At 28.1% G+C, this 12794-nt stretch overlaps 1 protein-coding gene across 1 annotated transcript in view; it reads left to right on the top strand.

Annotated features, from left to right (window-relative positions):
* Positions 1-2452: 2452 nt before the first annotated feature.
* Positions 2453-12794, top strand: part of LOC136083798 (ragulator complex protein LAMTOR2-like) — a 30348-nt gene continuing 20006 nt past the window's right edge. The window contains exon 1 of the mRNA XM_065803604.1: positions 2453-2613. Coding sequence (XP_065659676.1) covers positions 2546-2613 — 68 coding nt within the window. The 5' untranslated portion in view covers positions 2453-2545. The remainder of the gene's footprint in view (positions 2614-12794) is intronic.

Raw genomic sequence — 12794 nt, 5'->3', positions numbered from 1 at the left:
ATTCACAAAATCTACAAAAATATAACAAATTATAAAAAAAAAAATTGTGAAAATTTTTTTGTTATAATTTTGTCATATTTTTCAATTTTATGTTTTTGCATAGAAAAAATTGTTTTGTCCTAAAAAGCTTTACTTTCTTTGCTGCCATTATAATAAATTTAACATTTTTCGGAATAAACATACAAAATCAACAAAAATATAACAAAAGATTTCAAAGGAAATCAGTGAAAATTTGCTCCTTTTATGACTTGATTTTTTTTTTAATATTAAGAAAGTTTTTGTTCAGAAGAAAGTGTTTTTTCGTTAAAAACGTGAATTTCTTTTACTTTCCTCAAGTTAATTCAAACCTTTTTTGAACAAAATTACAAAATCTACAAAAATATAAATGTTTTTATAAAGAATTTTTTTTTTTTATTCTAAATACGTTTTTCAACAGAAAAAGGCAATTTGTTTTAAAAAACGTAGATTCAATGGCTCTCCATTAGTATATTTTATCATTTTCTTGAATAAACCCACACAATTTTTAATAGAAAAAAAGATTTTAAATTAAGTTGTGAAAACCTGTTTTTCCGATGATTTAGTTTTAATTTCAATATTAAGTAAGATTTTGTTCAGAAAAAGGGATTTTGTCATATGAAATTTAGGTTCTTTTGCTTCCCAGAGGTTAACTTTAACATTTCTTTAAACAACACACAGAACCTACGAAAAAAATAACAGAAGATTTAAAATAAAGAGAGTGAAAACCAGTTTTCATGATTATTTTGTTATAGTTTTTTATTTTAGGCAAGTTTTTAAACAGATAAAAGGCAACTTGTCATAAAAATGAATTTTTTCCTTATGTTTATTTTAACATTTCTTGTAAAAGCCCATAGAATCTACAAAAATAAATTTATAAAATAAAATATAATTTATATTAAAAGTATAATTAAAAATATGACTTCAATAGCAAATGGTGAAAATCTGTTTTTTGACGAGTTTATTATAACTTTCAATTTAAAAAAGTTTTTGTCAATTTTAATCAGTTTTTTAAATTTAATGTTTTTCTACTAAAAAATGTGTTTTGTCGTAAAAAACATTGGTTGCGTTGCTTTTCTCGGGTTTAGTTTAACATTTTTTTGATTAAACCCACATAATCTACAAAATATAACAAAAGATCCAAGAAATAAAATAGAAAAAATCTGTTTCTTTGATGACTTTTTCTTGTTTTTCAATTTTAAGTATGCTTTCCTACAGAAAAAGGAGTTTCATTCTCTTAAACATTTTTGTTCCTTTGAATCCTTCTTTTTTATTTTACTACTCTCTGGAATAAACATACAGAATCTAGAATGATAAAATATTCTATAGGAAGTCGTTGGAAACAAGCTTTTCTGATGATATTATCATATTTTTAAATTAGAACAGAAAAAAGAAAAACGCTTCGTTTTGTAAAAAATTTAATTTTTTTTGCTTTCATCAGGGTTTTTTTTTTAATGTTTCATTAATAAATAAACTAACAAAATCTACAAAAATAAAACAAAAAAATTTGAAAGGAAACAAAGAAAACAGTTTTTTTGATGATTTATTCTTATATTTTAATTTTAAGTATGTTTTTTTACAGAAAAAACGTTTTGTTGTATAAAAAATTAGGTACCTCTGCTAACCTCAAGTTTATTTTATCAATTTTTTAGAGTGAACCAACAGAATGTGCCAAAATAAAACAAAACTATTCTGAAATAAGTCAGAGAGAATTTACAAAAATATAAAAAAAGATTTAAGAAAAAAAAATTTTTTTTGACGATTTTATCATACTTTTGAATTTTAAGTATGTTTTGGTTCTGAAAAAAGGCATTTTGTCGTAAAAAACTTAGGTTCCTTTTCTTCACTCAGATTTACTTTAAAATTCTCTTTAATAAACGTACAGAATCTACGTAAATTTAATAAACGATTCCAATAGAAGTCAATAGAATCCTGTTTTAATAATTAATTTTTTTGTTTAATTTATCAATACGTTTTTGTAAAGCAAAAGGCGTTTTGTCGTAAAAATCCTAGATTCCCTTGCTTCCCAAGATTTATATTATAATTTTCTTGAATAAAAGCACAGAATCTACAAAATCATAACAAAAGATTCTAATGGAAAATTTTCTTTTCTGTATAATTTAAGGCGTTTTGTCGTAAAAGGCTTAGACACCTTGCTTCAACCCAATATTTTCATACCGTCCATTTGAACGAACTTTACTAAAAACAATGCTGATTTTTTTTGTTGCTGTTTTTTTATATATACGCATACAGCCGAATGGTTATAAAATAAAATATCTGAAAATATTGATTGCAAAATTTGTGCTTTTGTAATCGAAATTGTTATTAAATAACGTATAAAAATGTTATTAAAATAACATATAAAAAATATTCGTTTTAAATTTTACTTGTTTACTCATACTTTTTATCCGGTAAATCGGTTATCCGGTAACTGGTTTAATCCTAAACGAATGTAAACAACGCCACATTTACTCCGAATGATAAGCAGAAACTTTTCTCCATCTGTATTCGCCTAATATTCAAGTATACAATGCTTAAACCTAAGGTTTTCGCTGAAATGCTTTCGCAAGCTAATACTGGTGGAGTAATGAGTAGCATGTAAGTATAAGTATAATTTTACGTTTAGTATTTTAAAAACACATAAGTTATGCGTATTTGATTTAAAAATCTATTTTAAAAGTCATAATAGAAAAAAAAAAAAAAAAAAAAAAAAAGGAAAGTATTTAATGAGCTCCCAGAAAAACTTATAAAGACATCTTTGATAAATCTGATTATTGAATAATGAATAAAATGGATATCAAATTTAAGACTAAACCACGAATCTCAATTAAACCTAATAAAAATAAGATTAAAAAGTATGTATATTCAATCTAATAACCTTGTGAATAAAACTGCTTATTATAAAGAGTACAAAAAGTATAAATGTATTGAGCTAAATGTTTTACTCAAGGAAATTAAATTAACTGGGCCAAATAGTGGTTACTATTTCAGTTGCCTACCCCTATCATTTTATGATTGATTTCAATAGAGAATTTTAGCTGATTAAGAATTGTATAGAGACATTGATCTAAAAATTTTAGGAAAGCACTCTAATTTGATGTTGAAGTTTAAAAATTACACTAAAAACGCTAATTATCGCCATTTTCTTCATACTCAAATACATTTGATTTTTTTTATAAGTTGACTTAAAAACAGCCCGGTTTTTATTAACACTTTAAAGAAAAACTATGTAAAGCCAAATCTATTAGTTTTAATTGATTCTGACCCAAACTCTAACCCTAACCATTTAATTATGCCAATTCCTTTATGTCAGTCGATGTATGTACATCTAAAAAGCTGTTTCAAAGATTTTTTATTAAAAAATATATATATACTCATTATAATATTTAACTGAATTATAATAAATTGTAATTTATTATAATTCAGTTAAATATTAACTGGATTATATAGCTAATTTATAAATAATGATGTCAATAAAAACTGGGTTGTGTAATTAAAAAAAAAAGCAATTGATTTCTAAATAAAAACCGGCTTAAAGGCGTTTTTAAAAAGATGGCGATATTAGCATTTTTAGTATAATATTTTATACTAAAAATGCTAATATCACCAAAATTTCATGTCTATTTTTTATATTTTTCTCAAACAGCATGAAATTCTCTAACATAATCAATCATAAAATAGTAAGGGTAGGAAACTGAAACAGTGCCAAATAGTGTACATTTAAAAAACTTTAAATTACTTTGTAATGAAATCTCAACAATTTTTTCAAATATTTTTGATATTTCATTCTTCCAGGTGTTTACTATGGTTCTAAAGGCTGTTAAAATCTTCATAAAAGACTCAAAATTACTTGTATCTAACTATATGCTAACATCTTTACATTGTCAAATTTTTTGAGAGACTTATGATGTTCTATCGAGTTTACAACTTTTTTAAGCACACTAAGATTCTTTGCAGATTTTCACCAAATTGATGAAATTTGGTTTCAGGTCAAGGTATTCCACATATCTTGCGTTAATTAATAATGCCCTGGATAAAGGAATGCTTGGATTTGGTGTTTTCAGTGACCTCAAAAAAGCATTTGACACAGTAGAAATACAAATTCTACTGGACAATATACTATGGTATAAGAGAAGTGACAAACTTATAATTAAAATCATTTCTCTTTGATTTGTTTCTATAAATGAAAAAAACTCTGATATTTGTTTTAAGTTGGCAATAAGTTCGTGAACAAAGCTAACTAACACTAAAGCCAAGTGCAAGTATTGACAGTCAATTCAGGATTAAAATAAATGGTAATAAACTTCTCCCACAAAAGTTGATAAAATATCTTGGAATAAAAATAGATATAAACACAACCAAGAGACACCATGTAAACAATTTATCACTTAAATTAAATAAATCGAATGCTATCTTATCTAAATTATGACACTATATTAATGGAAAGTTTGATGAATTTTTCCATCAACATAGTGTCTAATGAATTTCCTAAACAATAATTCTCAATATATTTTTCATTACAATGGTTTTCTTAAATAAGTTCCATACAAAACTGACATGGATCTCACATAATGGCAGACTTATTGTTCTATCATTTAATATTAATTTTAATCGCAAATCTTCACTTACACACTCCGCAACTAGGGACTGGAATTATCTACAAATCAAGTTAAATATTTGTCTTTTTTATGAGTCATGGACTCATTAGACTCCGACTCGGGACTTCAAAATTTTTTTTTTTTTTCTTAAATTAAATAAGGATTTTTATTATCTGGAGTTTTTATGTATAATTGCCCGAAAAGTGATAGGGTACCAATAATATTTTTATTATGAATTTTATATATATATATATATATATATATATATATATATATATATATATATATATATATATATGTATATATATATATATATATATATATATATATATATATATATATATATATATATATATATACATATATTTTGGTTCCCAAAGTAGTCTTTTCGGTCTTATCGCAGAGCACCGTGGAGAAGCAATTAACAGGAATTCACTCCTCCTTCCTAACCAATGTTGCAAAACTTGCCTAAAGGTGGGTTTGAACCACGGTTCCCTTACTTTTTAGGAAAAATAAGGGATCGGTGGGTTTATGCAGCCGAGCGCAACCACTGCTTAATAAGAATAATACAACTCCAAAGATAACTTTTATTTATTTTGTATTGTTGCATGCACAGAATTCTTAATTTCTCAGTTTATTTGAAAACATATGATCATAGAATTATAAAAAGATTTAAATGTTTATTTACATTAGTTACACTCTAAATTATGAAGTTACAAGAACAAAATATTACAATATCTACATTGTCAAAAAATATTCAAATTAAAATCTCAATTGTTCGTGAAAAAAGCATATCGTCAATTAACTCAGATGTAAACCGACTGCGATGATCTGGTGTCATTTGCTTTAAAACTGAAAACAGTTGCTCAACACTGACTTGGGATATGGTAGCGACAAAGCGACTCGACAAGTATCCTGTAAAACCTCAGGGAACTGTTTATTTGCTTTAAATGGGTTAAGTTTTAAAAATTCGTCTAAGTTAGAGGAGGTATCTTTAAACATTGATCGAATTTCCAGAATTGTTTTTAGAGCTTGTCGAAACTCCGTTTCAATTACGTCTAGTTGAACCTGCATTTGTTCTTTTGAACAATTCTTTTCAATCTCCTGTTTACATAGCATAAATAAATTTGGTCGTTGCTTTGCGACTGGTGAAACATCCTCTTCGTTTTCTGAACTAGATTCGGCAACATGAACTGAAAAAGAGTTGCGCGCTACCGCGTTTTAAATTTTGTCGAGTTCATCATTCTTATTTTTATTAGCCAGTTGAATCAGTTTGTAATTAATTTTCCAAAGTCCATAAGCTGCAGCTATCTATAGAAATATTAATAAGTTTTTGAATAAGTATTTTTTAAAGTTAAATTTTCAAAACTATATATATATGTATATGCATTTTGATAAAAAAAACAACTTTACCTTCAGTCGCTGTTAGCATACAGCCATGCCTAATATCCCCGTAAACTGCTGCAAGAAACAACGAATTTTCGCATAGTGCGCTTTCTCTATTATTCATTCTTATTTGGAAATCTCTGGCTAAATCACTGTCTTTCCCATCTAGTTCACACTTTATTGAATTCCAATCAAAAAAAAATTCGCTTGTGGTAATATTTTCACGCTGAAGACGAATAGTTAGATCGCCTGCCACATGCAATACATCTCTCAGTTCTTCCCACATCCCCCAAAAATATGGTTGCACATTAAATTCTTTAGGAGCTTCTTTTTGCATATTCAGGTTTTGAATTACTGGTCGAATCTAGAAGAACAGAAGAACTCATTAAATATATGTATTACGTTTTCAACTAGTTAAGTAAAGAGGAATATTAAAGAAATATTTACATAAACTAAATTTTACAAGTTATTAAATAATGTAAATGTCATTAACATTGAATTAATTGGATTTATACTATACCGGTTGGATAACCGGTTTATACACTTTAATTAAAACTTAGAAGTTATAAACTATGACTGTGTTGTATTATTATACATGTATATATATATATATATATATATATATATATATATATATATATATATATATATATATATATTATATATACAGCCCTATCTTATATATCGGGGCCGGTCTTAAAGAGAATATATTATGAACACAACATGTCGCTACGAGTATGTAAATAAACGTGCAAAAATAAAGTTTTATAGTATTTTCTAATTATCTTGTTTAATCTTGAGAATCTATATATAAAAAATGGCAGAAAGTGGTAAAGTTGGTGTTTCTCCTCCAATGTTAGATTTAGTTGTAGATAGGTATGCTGCATTTTGCTCCTGGATTGATAAATGGCAGGATTATGTTTTGTTGTGGGATTTAGAGAAAAAAACACTTGCATATCAAGCTGCTATGTTAAGGTATACGTTTTCTTCAGAAACTCGAAACATTTACAAATCATTAAACCTAACTGAAAATGAAAAAACAGATCCAGCTATTATATTGGAGAAAATGGAAGTGTTTGCTAAAGGTATTATTAATGAGACTTTAGAAAGACATAAATATTTTAAACGTTGTCAAGAAGATGGTGAATGCTTTGATGATTTCTCAACCGAAGTTAAATTATTAAGTAAAAATTGCAATTTTTGTAATACTGAAGATTGTTTTGGCAGTTTATTAAGAGATAAAATTGTATATAGAATATGGTGTGACAAAGTACGTGAGAAATTACTTTCTGAAAAGACTTTGACACTAGATAAAGCAGTAGAAATTTGTCGTTCTTCAGAAAAAGCACGTGATGGTTTATCTGAGTTGTGAAATAATAAAAGTGAAAGTGTAGATCGTATTGGAAAACAATTGTACAGTAAAAATTAATTTAATTCACCCACACAGCATAGTGATAATAGAGATTTTAAATTTAATTCATTGGTATGTAAATTCTGTTTAAAAAAGCATCCATTTATTCGTGGATCATGTCCAGCATGGGGTAAAAAGTGCAGAGACTGTAGCATTATTAATCACTTTTCAAATAGTTCAGTTTGCCTAAAAGCAAAACCAAATATTCCTGATAGAGATGTTGATCAACAGAACGATAGTAAAAATTCATCAACTATGCAGCATCTAGGTGCGTTGTTTTTAGGAAGAGTTGGAGCAGATTGTGTAAACAGACCTTGGGAAATTCAATTAAAAGTAAAATATGGAAAAATAACATTCAAAATTGACACAGGCGCTGAAGTCACAGTTATAGGAACTAAACATTTAAAAAAGTTTGGAATTAAAATTGAACATTTATACTCTACTAATAAAGGACTAATTGGTCTTGATTATAAGCAACTCAATTGTCTTGAATACTTTAAAAAATCATTCTCTATAAACGGTCAGAACAGTAAATTAATTACTATATATGTTTGTGATAATGTGCAAACTGCTTAATTAGGAAGACCTGCCTTACAAAAGTTTAACCTAGTTAAAGTAGATATTCCTGAACGATTCATGTGTGCTATGATTTCAAAATCAAAAAGTAACATTGTAGAACAGTTTCCTTCAGTATTCAAAGGGTTAGGAACTATTAAAGGTGACCCTGTACATATAACAACACAAGAAAATACAAAACCATACCACATTGGAGCGCCATGACAAGTAGCGTTCCCACTACTAGAACTATTGAAGCTAGAGCGTATGAAAAAGATGGGTGTTATCAAAATAGTAGATCAACCTACAAACTGGTGTCATCAAATAATAATTGTGAAAAAACCAAATGGACTACTTTGTATCTGTATTGATTTAACACAATTAAACAAGACACCAAGAGTGAATTCTATAAACTGCCAAGTGTAGACGATTCATTAGCCTAACTTGGAAATAGATGTAAATATATGGCAAAATTAGATGCTAACTCAGGATATTGGCAGTTACCAATGGATATTGAAAGTCAGTTAAAATGTACATTTACGACACCTTTTGGGCGATTCTGCCCAATAAGAAGTCCATTTGGATTAACGTCACTCCCTGAAATTTTTAGTAAAAAAATGGATAAAGTTATTGATGGTCTAAAAGGAGTGGTTAAATGTATGGATGATTTTTTAGTTTTTGGAAATATAGAAATGGAATATAACAAAAACCTTGTAGCATTGTTAAATAGATTTGCTGAAAATGGAGTTACCTTTAATGTAGAGAAATGTTTATTTGATCAAACAGAAGTGGAGTTTTTAGGTCATAAAATTTCAGCAGAAGGAGTAAAACCATTGACCAAAAAAGTTAAAGCAATAAAAATTTTTCCAAAACCAACAAATATCACGTCTTTACGTAGTTTTCTTGGCATGGCCCAGCAATTAGCAAAATTCAATCCATCGCTTGCTAAAGTAGCTGAACCCTTGCGAGATCTTTTGAGTTCAAGATCAGCATGGTTTTGGACTGAAAATCATACTAGAGCATTCAATGAGGTAAAAATAGTTTAACCAATCCACCCATTTTGCCACACTACGATGTTAAAAAACCTGTAAAAGTAAAAACAGATGGAAGTTTATTAAATGGACTTAGCGTAATAGTTTACCAGAATCATAATGGTATATACAAACCAATTGATTGTGCATCTAGATTTCTTACGACAACTGAAAAAAAATTATTATCCAATGGAAATGGAAATGTTAGCAGTAACATGGGGGGTGCACATGCATGTCAAAATATTTGTATAGTTTGCCAAATTTTATATTAGAAACAGATCACAAACCATTAATTCCAATATTAAATTATTGCTCACTTATTGATATGTCTCCAAGAATTAAATGTTTAAGAATGAAGTTATTAAGATTTTCATTTACTGCAGAACATGTTGCAGGCAAATCTATTACTGATGCAGATGCAATGTCTCATGCACCTTATCTAATCCTACAAAAGAAGATGAGATTGCAGAAAATGATCTTAATGTGTATGTAAATTCAATAATAAAAAGTTTGCCTGCTACAGAGAGTCGTTTAGAAGAAAATAAGCAAAAAAATGCAGAAGATAAACTTTTAAACCAATTGCAAGAAAGTATCATTTCTGGATGGCCAAATTCCAAAAAATACTGTCCAGCAAATCTCCAACTTTATTGGGATATTAAAGATGAAATAGTTAAAATTGATGGACTCTTATTATATCAAAATAGAATAATAGTCCCAGTTAGTATGCGAAAAGAAATTCTTTCAAAATTGCATGAAGGTCACTTGGGAATGGAGAAATGCAAACGTTGTGCACATCAGAGTGTGTTTTGGCCAGGTTTAAATAACCAAATTGAACAGTTAATTCGAAAATGTGAGGCATGTATGAAGTATCTCTTATCAAAGAAAGAACCTCTCCTAATTTCTGATGTCCCAACACGACCATGGAAAAAACTTGGAACTGATTTGTTTCAGTGGGCTAATAAAAGCTATTTAATTATTGTCGATTATTATAGCTTGTGGACTGAGGTTTTTCTGTTTTCAAGTACTGGATCAGCAAATGTTATACAAGCATGCAAAGAATCTTTTTCTAGAAATGGTATCCCTGAGGAGTTAGTGTCAGATAATGGCACACAATTTAGTTTGAAAGTGTTTCGTCAATTCTCTCAACAATGGCAATTTAAGCACATAACAAGTAGTCCACACTATGCACAATCGAATGGTTTAGCAGAGGCAACTGTAAAATCAGTAAAACTGTTGATAAAGAAATGCTATATGTCAAATGAGGACATTTATAAAGGTATCTTAATTTTATGTAATACTCCAATAAAATGTGGTTTATCTCCAGCAGAACTATTACATAGGCGTCAACTGAGAGATAACTTACCCAGGTTTCAATCTTGAAAAATACTATGATAAAAATATTGGTGTTTTTGAACCATACGTCTATAGATAAGGCCAAACTGTTACAATTCAAACGAAGTAACTCGTGAATGGAGTCAATAAATATTATTGAAAAAATAATTTGAACCTGGAATGAAAGACCTTCAATCAAAACCAGCTGTTTTAAGGCTTCTAAAAACTCATCTTTTGCTATATGCAAATTAATTTGCTGCGGTACAAAACACTTTAATATGGATTGCTGTGAAGTGCTGCCTTTGATGGCTGTATGTTTTTGCTTATTCTTTTCTTCTAATTGTTTTTCAAATTTTTCTTTTTCTAACGTAATGACGAGCTTCGTGTGTTTTCTAGATAAATGTCGTATAAGGTTGCTAATGCGAGCTTTTGCGGCACATGTAATTTCTTTACTGCATAACTCATTACTTTTACTTTTTTCGGGTACAAAACATTTGAAGCATACTACTTTACATCTATTCAACATTTTATTTGTATGATGAAAATGTCTGTAGATCGTATCTTATGCATAGTTAGTGGCCATTATTAGTCAAGATTGTTGCTCACGAGTAAACAGCAAATATTATTATAAATAAAAGTGTTGTTATTGCAAGTTATTGTGAACATGCAAAGTATTTGCTCTCTGTTATATATGCTTTACCAAATTAATTATCTGTATAACAACCCTCGAAAACATCGTTAGGAAAGTTGTTAACATGACTAGTTTTGACTAGTTAATTGATGTTTGACTAGTTTGACTAATTAATTGATGACGTTAGTAGTTTTTCCGTCAAAGGAATTGTTGTGCAAAATAATTTTCATTTATTTGTTGAGGTATTTTTATAAGCCTTTTTTTTGGCTTCTTTCTGATTTAGATGGTAGGTTTTTTACCATTAGTTTAGATCGTTAGTTTGATTCAATAGCGCAAACTTACAGACATTTGAATTTTTTTTTTATTGCGTATAATTAATTTGTGAGTTAAATTTGATAGCTTTTCGTATCTAAACCATACCGCTTTCATTGCAATTTTTCAGTAAGCGTTATTTAAATAAAAAATTTCATTTTTTTAGGAGAGTAGACCGAAAACCAATGTACATAATTATATTATCTCACAACATTTCGGGTTTAAATTAAAAGAAATAATTTTTTTCTTAATAAAAGTAGTTACAAATTTTATCTATTTATAATTATAGTTTCACACTACTTAACAGTTTTAAACAGTACTTAAACAAAGCACAAATTCTATCGACAATTATTTTAAAAAAACTTTACTTTGGTAAAATATTCCTTTACTGCTCATAAACTAGTTCATTATTTCTAATCAACGTTCTTTCTATGATAAATTTAAAAAGTTAATAATAACGGAATCACTTATGCAAAAAAATAAACTTCTAAACTAAAATATCATTTATTCTTAAATTTGGTACATATTGAAAAAATTTGAGCAAATAAATTCTCAAACATATTACCTACAGGTCTAGCAAGGAAGCAATTTTTTGAGTAAAACAAGGGTGGTGAGTCCTTCAAAAGCGACGAATGTCTTATAAAAAATATTGAACTGTAAGTCAAATGTTAACTCCCTCTCTTTTTAGAGGAGGTGGAAACAACCCCCTTTCCATACAACCCGTGAAATCGCCCCTGGGTCTAGAAAATTGATGACAAGGAAATACTTTAATAAACAGTTCATCATAAGTACTTTCTTAATGGAATAAAAAAAAAAAAAAAAACATTAAGGGTTTCATTATAAGTATTATATTTAAGAAATATAAAACTTAAAATGAAATATGATGAAAAGTTTAAACTTAAAACACTTTATTTTCTTTAACTAATTTTAACAAAAAAAAAATTGTTAAACAAACTGATTCTTTAACAAAAAACCTATTAGATCACAATTACGGTTAAATGCTTTTACTTAATATTTTCTGAATAAACGTCATATAAACAATATCAAAAGATAATTTAAATATTCTAAACGAAAAAATTTTTGGTTTAACGTAAAACTACTGAACGGGTAGGCAAATGGCCCTTTCGCACGTAAAATGCGAGCTGCGTAACGATTCTTAACAAGACGCTACATTTGAACCGTTACTCCATCTGATCAAACAAATAAAATCGGCAAAAAAGGAGGTTAGCTTCCCGGTCAAATGCTCTTTTTAGTTCTTTGTGACAAGATCGTCAGGTCTTGTTTAAGGATATTATTAACTAAAAAAAAAAAAAAGAGTCCCAGAGTCCTAAAATTTTTATGGACTCCGGGCTAAAGTAGGGACTCCATGGACTCCGACTCCGGACCTCGCATCCCTGGTTTATATAACCTAACTTCATCTCAAAACACCAATGTCAAATTTTTTTTTTTTTTTTTTTTTTTGTGCTTTTATTAATTTTATCTACTTATAATCTTACTAGGCACAAAAAATCTAACTGAAAAAA

Source organism: Hydra vulgaris, chromosome 08 (assembly GCF_038396675.1).
Source record: "Hydra vulgaris chromosome 08, alternate assembly HydraT2T_AEP".
NCBI classification, from domain to species: Eukaryota; Metazoa; Cnidaria; class Hydrozoa; order Anthoathecata; family Hydridae; genus Hydra; species Hydra vulgaris.
This window is presented reverse-complemented; position numbering and strand designations above follow the sequence as displayed.